The 16,542-nt window shown below is 38.0% G+C and overlaps 2 protein-coding genes across 2 annotated transcripts; both read left to right on the top strand.

The window, feature by feature from the left end:
* The first annotated feature begins 4,821 nt into the window (after positions 1–4,821).
* LOC137725049 (uncharacterized) lies at positions 4,822–6,431 on the top strand. The gene is made up of 2 exons (XM_068463658.1): positions 4,822–5,950; positions 6,343–6,431. The coding sequence occupies exons 1-2, from the start codon at positions 4,822–4,824 to the stop codon at positions 6,429–6,431; spliced, it is 1,218 nt and encodes a 405-aa protein (XP_068319759.1).
* Positions 6,432–14,255: 7,824 nt separating this feature from the next.
* LOC137724394 (probable xyloglucan galactosyltransferase GT17) lies at positions 14,256–16,304 on the top strand. Its single transcript, XM_068463163.1, has one exon. The coding sequence runs from the start codon at positions 14,673–14,675 to the stop codon at positions 16,197–16,199; it is 1,527 nt and encodes a 508-aa protein (XP_068319264.1). The 5' UTR covers positions 14,256–14,672; the 3' UTR covers positions 16,200–16,304.
* The last annotated feature ends 238 nt before the right edge of the window (positions 16,305–16,542 follow it).

Raw genomic sequence — 16,542 nt, forward strand, 5'->3', positions numbered from 1 at the left:
TTGATGAGAGTTGTTGTGCCATAGGCACGGCTAGAAAAGAAAAGAAAATAAAAGAAAAATAAGTGAGAATGAACTCACAAGTGTTGGTTGTTAAAGAAAGAATCCAAAAAGTTGAATATGACCCTAAGTTTTGTGTGACTTCCCCTTGGGTGTTCAAAGTTGATTTTTGCGTTCTAAAGGGAATTCTAAATGTCTAATTCATTACTTTGCTCACTATTGCTTAAAGAACTTTTGTTTATCCCTATCTTTCTTTGTTATCCAAACACCCCAAGCCCCAGTACAACCCGTGACTTCAATCTTGAGTGTTATGTGTTTCAATTTGTGGAGTTTGAACTTGGTATGAGCATATGGTTTCATTGGTTCTCGCATCTAAGTAGTAGCATTCCATTCATGAGATCATACCTAAACATGCTTATTAACTCCAGAAATTGCTTTCTTTTTGATACATATATGTGAGTGCTCGTTTTCATTTTTACATCAATCTTCTCACATGTAACTAGATTAGGGTGTGTAGTTAGAAAATCTGAGTGAAGATTGAGTGCATATCTTGTAAGGAATTGAGCAAATTCTCTAAGGCATGTTACTACATTCAAAACATGGTTTTAAATGCTTAATTGTGAACTAATATGTGGTGACTATGATTAAGTATGTACTTAAGTGTAAGGATGATTAAAATCTATGTGAGTAATGTTCTTGAACATGTCATGTGCATTAAGAACCCCTGAGACCATTGTTGGAAGGTTTAGGTTTTGTTTTGTTTTTCTGTTTTGCTCGAGGACTAGCAAAAGCTAAGTGTGGGGGAGTTTGATAGGAGCATATTTATGCGACTTAATTGGCTTGTTCTCATGCATTTACGTTGTGTTTCTTTAGTTATTTTAGTCCTTTATGCCATTTTCGTGTGTTTCTAGGTTCATATGGCTACGGAAGCAAAAAGGTACATTTTGGAGCATTTTGGAGCAAAATTGGGCTTGGAATGGATAGCATATGCTTGGAGCAAAAGGAATGGACGAAATTGAAGACCTAAAGATCTTATGTTTGAGCAATATCAAGGACTCCTACCTATTCTAGGCCACAAAACAATGTCCCTTGCAACAAAACACCCATTGTCGTGCAAAGGGGAGCATTTTGGGTCCATTTTATGCACTTAAACCCTAGCCCTTTAACCTTGCAGCCCTATTCTGATTTATTCACTTCCATATTCCCTCTTTAATCCACATGCATTCATCATCATTCACCCTAGCTTGCAGCCACATGCTTTCCCATTCTTTAAATCAGCCACATGCACCCAAACAAGCCTTTGCCGTGCATAACCTTGGCAATTCCAGCTTTCCACCAACCAACCTAGTTGTCATTCCACATGCATTCCCTCTTTAATCATTCCCTCCTAGCTGCCATTCACATGCTCTCCCATCCATTCTCTCCCTATAAAACCATGCAATGCATTCATACACACCATTCCCATTCACAACACAAAACAATCACACAACACACCATCACAAAACAGCCATTGTGCCGTGCCTTCCATTCCATTTTCTGCAGCCATCTCCATCAATTTCAGCCACCATCCAACCTTCATACACACTCCCCATCCCTCCAAAACACTACCCTACCATCATACATCCATTCCTCCATACAAATACCACCCCAAAACCTATCCTTAGACCTTGTGCCGCAACAAAGAGGAGGAGAAGAGAGGCCTAAACGTTCATACAATTCAAGTTTGAGTTGTTGGAATTTTTAGGTGTTTCCTTTCCTTGATTTCAATGGTTAAATTAACTTATCTTTGTCTTGTACGTATGAGGAACTAAACCCCCTTTAGCTAGGGGGTGATTCGAAACCATGTTTATGCTTGCAATATGAATTGATTACCTTTGGTTGGAATTTCATGAGTTGTGGATTCAATTTGTTTAACTGTTTGATTGATAACTTATTTATGTATGTTTATTGAGAGTGCACGCTTAATTTTCATGCATGAATATGACGCTAGAATATAAGTGAGTTTCACCTAATAGTTATGAACTTATATTCACAAGTAGTGGAGGTTGCTTATAAACAATCGCGTTAAATGAATTCTTGGCAAGAGTATCATGCTTTTCATAGTTACAAATGCCTTGTCGATGCTTATGATTTCCAAAGAATGTAATGATTCTAACTTGTATCTTTATCATGCTGTTCATATAGAGAACTTGTTAGGAATAATTTGATTGCGATGCATATTCATCCAATTCAATGATTCTAGGGAAATCTGAAGGTTAATTTAAGCGGACCTAATTAACTTGGAGCGTCGAGTTTCATAATTTATCGAAAGACCAACTGAAAATCAATCTTGTATGCAAGTGTAACATGTGTGGAGAAGAACCTTCTAGCTAGCATTCATCCATATTTTCATCACATTCATATTTACATTCTGCCTTTAAATTACAATCTGTGCATTTTATTTAATTTCATCAAAAACTCAATCCCCCCATATTTTGCTGAGTCTTAGTCATTCGAATTTGTTTTATTTTGTGTCTTTAAGCATTTGGAGTCATAAACACTTTTAAATTCGTCCAAATTAAGTTCTAGTTTCTGTTTTGAGTCTTTTGATTTGTTTTAGTGTTTTAAGTGTTTAGTTTTGCATTCTTTGAGTCTAGTTTAGTGTTTTAAACTTTATTTTACGTTTTTGAGTCAGTTTCCAAGTGATTTTGCAATCCCTCCTAATCCCCGGTTAAGAACGATCCCTACTTATACATATACTACAATTGTCACAAGAGGGTTTAATTTGTGTGCGTATAATTCTCACATCATTCAATCATTGGTTCAAGATGAACCCTTTCTATTTGTAACACCTTCTGAAGCAATTTCCAAAACCTTAATGCAAATATCAATATCTATTTCATTTGTATACTTTATACAAAACTTTGTTTTAACCTTGAGACCATTGTAATACCATACTAACAATAAATTCATATTATTAATACTTCATCTAACATGAAGTTCCATTTGTAAATAGGTTATTGTCACTTTGGTTTAGGACCTAAGTGAATGCATGCTTCTAGAGTCTCACTCCGACATTCCTTTCTCGAAGGTAATACTCTATTAGTTACTGTGGTTTTGATCATGGGCTTCATTAATGTCCTAAAGTGATTTCCATGATTGTCATTCATTTTTGGATATCACATCACAAGTCCATACATGTGTACTTTTGTGATTTTATGATATATTCTTTCTAAGGATCATGGGCGTAGTTTTCTATCATACACAGAAATACTTTCACAAATCTTCAGCATTTGAGATTTTGTTACCTTATACAACATATTTGACACAGACAACTATATCACTTAGTCCTCTCTCAATTGACTTCATTTATTTTAATTCTAATTTTAAGTTTATGCTTCAAAATTAACCATGTCACCTTTTGCCATTTTGAGTTACAATTGTTTTCACTACGTGTACCAAATAGACTTCATTTGAAAACTTTGTTGCTCAAAAGTTTAACATTACTCCGACTGACCTTGTTGTAACTAAGCATTCACTCGAAACTTCAAGAAAACCTTAACACTTAAATTTTCTTGATTTAAGTGCACATAGCTCCCACTAACTTGTCCTGGATCTATTGACAATCTTCAAGATTCATTAGTTTATTGTTTAGATGAACATACACAAAAGGATTTCTTCTCTAGTAATCCATCAGGATTAAATGTACATCCAATACTAAATTGTGACTTGTTTTATCAAGTTCTTTAATTTAAAACATATGGTGTCAAATACCATACTTCAAGTTTTAGTCATACTAAGACTTTTCATGTAAAACCCTGAATTTGTACTAGTATTTTCCAGCCAATAGGAGACTTTATATTGTTTGTCCATTTATATTTTATTTTCTATTATTCATTTATTCATTTTTGCATGGCGGTCGACTCACCATGTCCTGAAGTCACTACACCACGTCCAATAACTAAGGTGTATGTTTTCATAATTTGCACGTGGTTAGGCGTCTTTCACCCACCCAGTTCCTTTAAGCTTGACACACATAAGCCATCTTTATATCATATTTATCAAGTTTCCTACTTAGCCATATGAAATATACGACACATAATGACGTGTCACTTACCTTATCATGAATTGCCACTTGGCCTTGCATTCCATGAGTCATCAGCCACGTGTTCCTTTGAGAATTGCACCAAAGTTTCTTCTCAACCCATCAAGATGCCTATTTCTTCCTTTACAGCCGACCTTTGCCTACTATATATAGCTTGCTACCTTTCTTTGCCATTTGTCCATAATATGTTGTGCGTGACATGTAGCTTGCAGGCAAAGTATTAGTTTTAATATTTGTGCTTATGTATATATATATATATATAAAGAGGGAGTAAGAAGATATATGAGTGGAAATATACATGGCATTAGGAGTGATCAAGGTATTTGTTCAAGTACGTGGAGTCTAGTTATTGCTATTGGAAGAAGTTCTAGGGTTAGTATAAATCCTAGTCGGCAAGCATGGGTGTATGTACCTGCCATCATTACAACTATAGTCATCATTGCCATAAAGGAAAGACAGCAAGGGTGTGCACTCTGGAAAGGAATGTTGCATGTGATTGCTGACTCCTGGACAGCAGGGAGGTCATTTACTTTGTATTATTGCTGCATGTGTGCTGTTGCATCCGGTTACAAGGGTGTAAAGCTTTCTTTGTATTGTGTATAAGTATGCCTTCCCATAAGGCCTTCTATGATATGAAATGTATTACAATTCAAGTCAGAAAAATCAATATGGTATCAGAGCGGTGATCTCTATCGACCTGCTTCTGAGTACCGTCTTCCTGTTTCCTATTCTTATCCATCATGGCTGAAGAGAGCTCCGTGCATGGCGAAGAAGTAAACTCGCATGCTGCGTCTTCTTCATCTCATCTAGACGTTGATATCAATCCAAATCAACGTCTCAGTTCGGTCCTACTAAATGAGTTCAACTATCTTCCGTGGGAGAGAGCTGTCTCTCTTGCGTTAGGAGGACGATCGAAGCTTGGTTATGTTAATGGCGTGATTCCAGCACCTGATGTGTCCTCATCCGATTACAATGATTGGCTGTGCAAGGACCAGCTGGTCATGTCATGGCTGCTCAACTCTATGGATCAAAAGGTTGCAGAAATCTTCAGTTATGCGGAATCTTCATACGTTATCTGGAAAAATCTCAAAGAGATGTATGGAAATCAGAATAACACAGCTCGAGTGTTCCAGCTAAAGAAGGATATTGCTAGTCTACAACAGGAAGGGAACTCGTTTGTGCATCATCTTGGCAAGTTGACCACCATGTGGAATGAGTTGAATGTTTATCGGCCACACACCATTGACGCTGCCGTGTTGATCAAGAGAGCTGAGGAAGATAAAATCTTTCAGCTTCTAGCAAGTTTGAGCTCTAAATACGAAGATCTCAGGAGTCATGTTCTCATGAATCCTGAACTTCCTTCCTTCTCAAGTGTGTGTGCCACTATCCAAAGGGAAGAAACTCGCAGAAAAATCATGACTGTGGAATTAAAGTCAAATATACCAGAATCTAGGGTATATTTCTCAAATCACAAGGCTAGTGAAGAGAGGAGATATAAAGGAAAGAAACCCACTGTGAAGTGTAGCTATTGTGATAATGGTGGACATACACGAGATCATTGCTGGATTCTCCATCCTGAACTAAGGCCCAAGCATTCGAGGGACAACAACAAGAGCTTCATTAGAGGAGCACACAACTCATCACCCAAGGCAAATCATACCATGACCTCTCATTCCGAGGAAGCACAGATGTTCACCTCTAATCCGGCCATGCTGATAAATGAATTTGCTGTCTTCCTTCACAAGAAACAAGGTGGTGGGGAGAATGAAGGATCAACCAGTCATGTTGACAACAAACCAGCTGCTCTACTTGGGCAGTTTGCTGGTTTTTTGGCTGGGAAAGAAGGCGTGACACAACAGGATATTCCAGGTATCTTACGATCCTTCTCAACTGCTCTTAAAATAGGTAATATGCATGATTATTGGATTATAGATTCAGGAGCCATTGATCATATGACCAACAAGTCCACAAATCTGTATGATTTTAAAAAACTTTCACATCCATCCCAAGTGTCAGTTGCTAATGGCAAGGGTGCCATGGTTGTAGGGAAAGGAAAAATACATTTGATCTCTAGTAATGTCGAGTCTGAGGCCCTATATGTTCCTTCATTCCCTTTTCAGCTTTTATCTGTTGGAAAAATCACAAACTCACTAAACTGTACTGCCATATTCTCTCAAAAAACTGTGTTTTTTCAAGATATCACCACCAAGAAGATGATTGGTGAAGGTTTTTTTCTAAACGGCCTTTACTATCTTTTCCAGCATGTTCAAACTCCCAAGGCTTTTCAAGTCACCTCAAGCCTAATTCAGGAACAACAACTTTGGCACCGACGCCTTGCACATCCTTCTGATAAAGTCCTATCCCTTTTGTTTCCAAACCTGTGCAAGGTTACAAGTTCTTGTGATGTGTGTCATTTTTCTAAATTCACTAGATTACCTTTCACCTCCTCTCTATCTAGGGCTAATAATCCTTTTGAAATCGTGCATTCCGATGTTTGGGGACCAGTTCTAGAGTCCTTTGACGGATACAAATACTTTGTAACCTTTGTGGATGATTTCACAAGGATAACTTGGTTATATCTTTTGAAATTTAAAAATGAAGTGATGGGAGTTTTTCAAGATTTTCATAGACTTGTAAACACTCAATTTGCTTCAAATATTCATGTCTTACGATCAGATAATGGCTCCGAATATATGTCCCATAATATGTCTCATTATCTAAGCACACATGGCATACTTCATCAAACCAGTTGTGTTGGAACACCCCAACAAAACGGGGTAGTAGAAAGGAAGAATAGAGACCTACTTGAAAAAACTAGGGCCTTGATGTTTCACTCGAATGTGCCGAAAAAATTCTGGTCTCAAGGTGTTCTCACTGCTGCATATCTTATCAATAGATTGCCCAATAAGGTTTTGAATTTTAAATCACCCTATGAGATCCTAAAAGGCAGACAAATTGATTTGTCACACTTACGAGTGTTCGGATGTACATGCTTTGTTCACATTCAAGCACAAAAACGTGACAAGCTAGAACCACGGGCTGCCAAATGTGTTTTCTTGGGCTACTCTTCCACTCAAAAGGGTTACAAATGTTACAATCCCGCAACTAGGAAAATGGTTGTTTCAAGAGATGTAAGATTTGAGGAACCAATGCCTTACTTCACACAACCTCTGGACCACTCTCAAGAGGGGGAGAACATGCTTGACTTGTTCCCAATACCATATCCATGTAAAGAAGACGCAACGGGTGTCATAAGGGACCAAACACTGAATGAGGTCCATTCTCAGTCTCACAACCTGCAGAACACACCACCAGTGGCACCTGATGAACTTATCTTATCTGAACCCTCAAGAAGTCCTCCCAACCAAGAGACTGCTCAACTACCAGTGGTTCAACCTCCCACAGTTCGTCGAAATCCTTCCCGTGAGAGGAGACTCCCATCCAAGTTAAATGATTATGTAACTTACAATGTCAGGCATCCCTTAACTTCTGTTATTAATTACAGCAAAGTGTCACCTTCATTTGCTGCATTCCTCAATACAGTTACTGAGACCTATGAACCTCAAAGCTTTCAAGAAGCTAAATTACATAGCGAATGGAGAGCTGCTATGGCAGAAGAGCTTCAAGCTCTTCACGAAAACAACACCTGGACCATCATGAAGCTTCCTAAAGGAAAGAAGGATGTAGGAAGTCGTTGGGTGTACAAGATCAAGTTCCATTCAGATGGCACGATTGAAAGACATAAGGCTCGATTGGTTGCTCGTGGATTTACTCAGACTTATGGAGTAGATTACAAAGAAACCTTTGCACCTGTGGCAAAGATGAATACAGTGAGGGTGCTGTTATCTGTTGCCATTAACAATACATGGCCTCTCTTTCAAATGGATGTTAAAAATGCCTTTTTACATGGGGAACTAGAAGAAGAAGTTTTCATGAAAATCCCTCTGGGTCATCCTCAATCAAACAATCCAGACCTGGTGTGCAGACTTCATAAAGCCATTTATGGCCTCAAGCAAAGTCCCCGAGCATGGTATGCCAAGCTCAGTCATGTCCTAGAGGGAGTTGGTTTCTCTCGGAGCAATGCTGATTCCTCCCTATTTGTGCGATCAGGCAAATCTGGTAAACTTGTGGTGCTTATTTATGTCGATGACCTAATTGTCACAGGTGATAATGTTTCTGAGATTAGTGCTCTTAAACAATATCCCCGTCACAAATTTGCTATCAAAGATCTCGGCACTCTTAAATATTTCTTAGGAATCGAGGTGGCACATTCCCACAAGGGCTGTTTTCTAAATCAGCGCAAGTACATCATTGATCTTCTCCATGAGGCAAACATGACAGATTGTAAACCTGCTCGGACACCTTTGAATAGCAACTTGAAGCTGCAGTCTCATGGTGATCTCATTCCTAATATAGAGTATTATCAGAGATTGGTTGGCAAGCTTATTTACCTAACTATCACTCGTCCTGATATATCATATCCTGTGAGCCGTGTTAGTCAGTTCATGCATGCTCCAAACACAGATCACATGAAGATTGTTCACCGTATGCTTAGCTATCTGAAGGGTTCCATTGGTAGAGGGATCCTCATGCGTAATAATGGTCATACTCAGATCTCGGGATATACAGATGCAGATTGGGCAGGGAACTCTCTCGATCGCAAATCTATCACTGGTTTTTGCACATTCGTAGGGGGTAATCTTGTAACCTGGAAGAGCAAGAAACAAAGTGTGGTTGCACGCTCAAGTGCAGAGGCAGAATATCGTGCTATGGCATCAACGACATGTGAACTCACTTGGCTCAAAACTCTACTCTCGGATCTAGGGTTTCCTCACCCGCAACCTATGTCCCTTCACTGTGACAATCAAGCAGCAATGCACATCGCATCAAATCCTGTCTTTCATGAGCGAACTAAACACATTGAAGTTGATTGTCATTATGTTCGGAATCAAGTGCAGTCCAAGGTAATTGCTACACACTTCATTCGCAGTCATGATCAGCTAGCAGATATCTTCACCAAAGGACTGGCATTTACTACTTTCCATCATCTCCTATCCAAGCTCGGATCAATTGATCCCTTTGATCCAGCTTGAGGGGGAGTATTGGAAGAAGTTCTAGGGTTAGTATAAATCCTAGTCGGCAAGCATGGGTGTATGTACCTGCCATCATTACAACTATAGTCATCATTGCCATAAAGGAAAGATAGCAAGAGTGTGCACTCTGGAAAGAAATGTTGCATGTGATTGCTGACTCCTGGACAGCAGGGAGGTCATTTACTTTGTATTATTGCTGCATGTGTGCTGTTGCATCCGGTTACAAGGGTGTAAAGCTTTCTTTGTATTGTGTATAAGTATGCCTTCCCATAAGGCCTTCTATGATATGAAATGTATTACAATTCAAGTCAGAAAAATCAATAATTGCGGTAGTGGCATATCTTCATTTTAGCTTTGGAATTGAGGTAAGGGTTTCTTGAGAAACTTATCATTATTGGGGTATCTATTTTGTTTAAACTTTTTGAAATATGTGTTACACTTGATGTATCTTTATAATTGATAATATGTGTATTTAGAATATGATATTCATATTACTGTTATTGCTAATAATGTGGATACCGAAATAATGTTGATTATATGCATATCATTTCATACTGGAGCAGATGGATTTTATTGGTTTATTCAAGAATGGAATATGGAAATGGAAATATTCTTTTGTGTAGTTGTTCGACTCTCGTAGGTACTAACAAGGGTGACAAAAGTGAAATTATAGGAATGGTATGACGTAGTGGGGACTATGGCGACTGAGAGAAGAACACGATGACTAACAAAATGGGTACTTGGGATGATTGAGTTATGGGGGTTAATTTTTATAATAGAGTATCTATACCACTGCTACAGTGGAAAAAATGCATGGTATGAGATGTGCATGTCTGCATGCTTTACTATATAGATTAATGGGTTGGGTAATTGAAGTTAAGCTGCATTAATAATTTATTAGTTAAATGTTGATAAATGAGAATTTGTTATAATTGATTCATGTTGCCTAACACTTAGTTTAGCCTTGACAATTATTCTTGATAAGACTTATGTCATTACTGAGCTGTGGTTTCGCTCACCCTATATGTTGTAAACCTTGTAGGCTCCTACAAGATTAATGAAAGGTAGACGAGCTGAGGTTTTGTTAAACGAGAAATTTAGAGGTTTCATTTTATTATTTATACACTCTGTAAAGATTTTGGAGTTATTTTATAGGAGAAGGTTTTTTTGTTTTTTTGAAGTTTTCTTATTTTTACTTTTACTCGCGCTTTGAGCGCAGGGTTGATTTTTTTCCACTGACTCCGTGTCCAGGGTGCGACATTTCAAGTAGTCTAAGAGTTATCCTAGTCATTAGTGGAAGCACGGTTCCTACTAGTGATATAGGAATTCAACCATATCTTCTAGTAGTTGATTTAATTCTTCATAAAGCTACATAGTGCGTATTAGTCGGGTTGTCTAGTTGTTAAATACTATGTTGTGAGTCCTTTTGAAGTTATTCCCTTTTGTTTCATCAATTTGTCCATTTCTATTGATCTTAGCATGTTCTTGTAAAAGATAATGATGGACATTTCCCTACATATAACCACTTTATGTTAGGTTGGTGAAACCAACATCCATAGGTTATCCTTAGGATGTTACATAACATACATTCTTTAACAATTGAAGAGTTAGAGATTTTAACAATTAAAATTTCAAGCTCATAAAGTTTGGTGTTTTACCTTTAATTTTAGACAACTATAAACTAATCATATTTAAGCCTATATCCTTTCCTCCTGTTTCTGATGACTCTAATGAGAAGGTGCATTATACATTCAAAGGGTATAATTATTTTATGGAGTACACGAGTAGAGGACATTGTGTAGAAGCTTCAAATCTTTTAAGCTTATCATTTAATTCCACAATATGGATGTCTTGTTATTAAGTGACTTATAAGGTCTTTAAACTCTTTGTAGATTTTAGATGCTTATTCTTGGTTTGATTACTACTAACACACTTGAAATATCTTAAAACAATTGAAAAGTGTCCAATTAGTTGTTCAAAACAACTAGTTGAACCAAGAGCGATCTTGGTGATTGTGTTCAAGTGAGTTACAACCATATAAGAAACTCTTCCTTACTTACTACTGTACACTTATTATAATTTGATCTTCCTTTCCTACAAGAAATGAATCTCTAGACTTTCTCAATTCTTACAAAACTTATATGTAGGCAATTGGAACCAAATCCAAAGATTCATTGTATCCATCTATGGACAACATGTGTCAGATCTATCTTTAATTGATAAATTCAAAGTTGGTTTATCACATTATCAAAGTGATAGATTACTTTGTATTCCATTTGGAATACCTAGACAACATTCAATTCTCAACACTACTTTAAGGAACAAATGTAATAGAAGACATTTATCACATTACACTAATATGATTAGTGAAGCATCAATAAGTTTATACAAAATAATTAGCTCTAACATTAGAGACTAATTATATGCCTTCACATAGATACCAAAATGGGTCTTCCATCATATGAAGCCACATAATAAGTTCTTAACAAAATTAAGAAAGTTTAAAGTTTGTTTTAAATGCCTACAGACTAGACGTGGCATTCGTGTCGTGTTCTCCGTATTCGTGTTGTTTTCATGACATACCCGATATCTTAATGAGTCGTATTGTGTAACATCCGTTAAAGTAAATGGGTACTACGACCCGATCCAAAATCGACTCGTTAATATTATCAGGTAATATGATCCGACCCACTATCTGTTAAAGAAAATATATTTTAAATCAATAAACAAAATGAAAAACATAATTTGACAAAAAAAAAAAAAAAAGGAAAATATAATACTAAATTAGTATATGCATACTACATTGTCACATAAATATTACTTCAAAACACAATATATATATATATATATTTGACTTTCAAGTATTACATACTCCAAAATAAGAGCCTAATGAAAAAATATTAGTACATTACTACAAAATACCAAATGTTCAAGGATGTGCAAAATGAAGAGAGTTGTGTTTCAAGGTTGAAGAACCTTGCACGTTTATATATGCTTTCATATTTTTTCAGACTTATGCATCAACTATTATGAATTTTATTTGTTTTGGACTCACTTAAAAATACTATTTATGAGGATTTGAATGGTTTTAAAAATTTAAATGACAATGTACCCATGCTCAAAGCGTAGAGAATGCGATCACAAGTGTTTGCATATTTTGTCACATTTTTCGCAGTTGTGAATTCATTATTAGAATTTTTTTAATGTGTTTATATATTTTATACTTTATATAAAATAATAATACAGTAATACCCATTTATTATAAAATATATACATACACACTATGGATGTTGTATTTTATAGTAAGTTTTGTTTTGTTTTGTTTTGTTTTTTTTTTTTGGGTAGTTTAAAAAATTAAAATTATCAAATTATGGCTGGTGTATATTGTAGTAAGTTTCTTTACTAGTTAAAAAAAATTAAATTATCAAAAGAACTTTTTTCTTAACGTGTCGAAACAGATTACCTACGTGTTATCTTCGTGTAAACTTATCAAGGACCCGTTATTAACGGGCTGATTAATCATCGTGTTGACTCAAAATCGGTTATTTTCGTGTCATGTTAACGGGTCATGTAAGAAATTACCAAGTCTGCTACAAACTTCCTAAGTAGCTAGCAAAATAAGAAGTGGGCTGAACTCTTCCACTTCATTTTTCCTTCTTGCTTGTTCATCTTCTACTTGGCTCCTTCACCTACAGACAATTCCATAAGTGATTAGCATTTTATATCTCATATAAAAACTATAAGACCTAACAATTAGAATTTTACATAAGAACAAACTTGTACCTGCAGGTTTGCCCTTTAGAGATGCGATGTAAGAAGTGCAATTCCTCTTCCAATGCTCGTCCTTTCCACAGTGGAACCAAGGTCCCTTGGGTTTCTTTTCCTTTTTCTTCTTCTTCACTTCTCCTTGGGCTTTGGTAGTTGATGACTTCTTCGCCTTACCTTTTCTAGTACCTTTTGGCTTGGCCTTGGAAGATGATGGCTTGTTGTGGACTACAGCTGAAGTCACTACAATGCTTTCTTTCTTCGTAGTGTTTTTAGCGGCTAACATATTTAGTAACTCAGAGAGAGTACTATCCATCTTGTTCATGTTGTAGTTCATGACGAACTGTGAGAACAAATCAGATTGAGAAGCCAAAAGGAAGTCCTGGGCCAATTCCTCATCATGAGGAGTACCTAAGTTCTCCAATTGCTCAATGAATTCAATCATCTTCAGTACATGCTGATGCACTAGGACTCCCTTAACCATTTCAGTCTTGATAAGTTCACGAACAATGTTGAAGAGACGGTTGTGCATCCTTTCACCATATTACTTCATAAGATGGAGTATGATGGAGCTTGCATAGTCCACCTCCTCATGATGTCCTTGTAACTCACATTCATGGAAGCTAGCAGATAGCACTTGGCCTATATGTCATCCTCAACATTCTTGTCAAACTTAGCACACTCATTCTCAATGGCATCAGTGCCATGAGCTATATGAGGTGGAGCCTTTTCTAGTACGTAAGCAATCTTCTCCAGTCTAAAGAGAATCTTGATGTTACGGTACCAAAATGGGAAATGCTGCCCCTCAAGGCAATGCTTGTTGAGTATCTTTGATTGTGTGCTTCCAACCATATCTAAATAGATAACAAAATAAATTAGCTTGATTGTCGTTAAAATTGAGTTATTGGGTACACAACCTGTTACTGTTCATCTATCTATTCATTTTTTGGTTTGCTTTAGAGTGAGAGCCAAGTTGGAGGAGAATCATTTGTTAAGGCCTAAAGCTATTAAAGATTTGGTATTGGGTACAAAAATGTTATTGTTCATCTCTCTATTCATTGTTTGGTTTGCTCTAGAGTGAGAGCTAATTTGGAGGAGAATGATTTGTTAAGGCTTAAAGTTACTAGAGATTTGGAATAAGGTATAAAACCTGTTATTTTTCATTTTTCTATTCATGTTTGGTTTGCTTTGGAGTGAGCGCCAAGTTGAAGGCGAATGATTTGTTAAGGGCTTAAAGCTATTAGAGATTTGAAAATGGGTACAAAACCTATTATTGTTCATCTTTCTATTCATTGTTTGTCTGCTTTGGAGTGAGGGCCAAAAATGGAGGATGATGATTTGTTAAAAATTAAGCTATTAAAGATTTGGAAATGGGTATAAAACCTGTTATTGTTCATCTTTCTATTCATTGTTTGGTTTGCTCTGGAGTCAGAGCCAAAAATGGAGGAGGATGATTTGTTAAGGATTAAGCTATTAGAGATTTGGAATTGGATGGAAAACCTGTTATTGTTCATCTCTCTATTCATTGTTTGGTCAATTTATTTTGGAGTGAGAGCCAAGTTGGAGGAGAATGATTTAAGCTTCGAGCTATTAGAGATTTGGAGAAAGAGGGCACCAAATCAAACCAAGTCTTCTCTGTCACTGCTTCAATTCAAACCACCATTAAACCAATTCTCTCTCTCTCTCTCTTCTAACATTAATTCCAAGTCGTCGTCTTCTTGTTCTTGTTCTCCATGTATCCTAGAAAGCAAAGTCCTCCGAGTCCTCCATGGACTGATGACGAGAAAGAAAAACACTACGATTACTCCAAAAACAAAGACACCCACTTTAACAATCCCTACCTCCGATTTGGTGCCTTGGTTTTTGTCTCTCTCTCTCTTTGGCTTCTTGTCCTCCTCCTTTGGTTCCCTCCCAAAACCAGACCCACTGCTGAGGTTGGTGTTGATCTTGTCCAAAAACCACAGCAGCAACAAAATGTCCACCATCATCTCATCCGCACAACCCAAAATCCCAATAACATCAAAACTAGTACTGCCGCCACCGTCGACACCACCAGCACCTCAAAATCCCCATTCAAAGTTCCCACGTGCGACGCAAGCCTGTCCGTCTATGTATACCCTTTGCCGGCCAAGTTCAACCTTGGATTGCTGAACCATTGTCACGCTCTAAACCTTTATACCAACATGTGTCCCTATGTGGCTAACAGCGGCCTCGGCCAGCCGCATCCCAAGTTAGGCTCCGCCGCCTTGTGGTTCGCCACCCATCAGTTCACTGCCGAGGTGATCTTCCACGCACGAGTGGAGAATCACCCCTGCCGCACTCTTGATCCAACACGTGCCGCTATCTTCTACGTTCCTTTCTACGGCGGCCTCCACGCCTCCAGCAAGTTCAAGGAAGCCAACCTCACCGCTCGCGACGAGCTCGCCTTTGACTTGGTCGACTACGTTCAGTCCCAGCCTTGGTGGAAGAAGCACAAAGGTAGAGACCACTTTATCACCCTTGGGAGGACCGCGTGGGATTTCATGAGGGTCACCGATGGTCCTGATTTCGGAGCCAACTCCCTCCTCAACCTACCAGCCGTTAAAAAAATGTCGGTGCTGACCGTGGAGAGGCATCCTTGGAAAGGGTCAAACCAACACGGCTTGCCCTACCCTTCCTATTTCCACCCGTCCACTTGGCAGGAGATGGTGGCGTGGCAGAACAGAGTGAGGGGAATGGACCGACCCCACTTGTTTTCTTTCATCGGTGGGCCCAGAAAGGGGTTAGAAAAAGCGGCCGTTCGGGACAAGTTCATAAGGCAATGCGGTGAGTCGACCCGCTGCATGCTTTTAAAATGTGGGTCTCGGGCCAGCAAATGCCACGTGCCCAGCGAGGTGCTAAAGGTCATGACGGAGTCGCAGTTCTGCTTACAAGCGCCCGGCGACTCGTTCACCCGGCGGTCAACCTTCGACTCGGTGCTTGCCGGCTGCATACCGGTTTTCTCGTCGCCGCACACGGCGTACACTCAGTACAAGTGGTTTTTACCAGGTGACGAGAGCACGTATTCGGTTTACATTGACGAGAAGAGCGACGCGAGTAAGAGAATCGAAGAGGAGCTGCTGAAGATTCCGAAAGAAAAGGTGACGGCGATGCGAGAAAAGCTCATAGAATTGATCCCAAGTCTGACTTACGCGCATCCGAATGCGACTAATCTTGGGTTTGGGGACGCCGTGGACGTTGTACTTGCATCGTTGGCCAAGCGCGTCCAGAAAATTATATGATTAATTAAGAGATTCATGGATTAATTGGATATTGGATGATGAGAGAGGTGGATTTTATGTGTACTACCATATAGAGAAAAGTAGCTGAGGTGCGTAGAAAAGTCGTGTGTGTGTATATATTATTAAACTTTTTTACTATTATAATAATTTAGGATGAGAGTTTCCAACATGTGATGTATGAATAGAAATTCAACATTTTATTTACTAAAATGTTGGATCACATGCATATATATATATATATGTTGATTGATATGAAGAATGCTTTCTTGTCTTAATACGTCTGTTGCTGTGATGTATGAATAGAAATTCAACATTTTATTTACTAAAATGTTGGACCACATGC

Source organism: Pyrus communis, chromosome 1, assembly GCF_963583255.1.
Source record: "Pyrus communis chromosome 1, drPyrComm1.1, whole genome shotgun sequence".
Lineage (NCBI taxonomy): Eukaryota > Viridiplantae > Streptophyta > Magnoliopsida > Rosales > Rosaceae > Pyrus > Pyrus communis.

Coding starts and splice junctions, on each gene's coding strand:
- LOC137725049 (XM_068463658.1), top strand. CDS start 4,822: ATGGCTGAAGAGAGCTCCGTGCATGGCGAAGAAGTAAACTCGCATGCT. Junction 5,951..6,342: donor GACACAACAGGATATTCCAG/GTATCTTACGAT, acceptor TATCTTTTCCAG/CATGTTCAAACTCCCAAGGC.
- LOC137724394 (XM_068463163.1), top strand. CDS start 14,673: ATGTATCCTAGAAAGCAAAGTCCTCCGAGTCCTCCATGGACTGATGAC.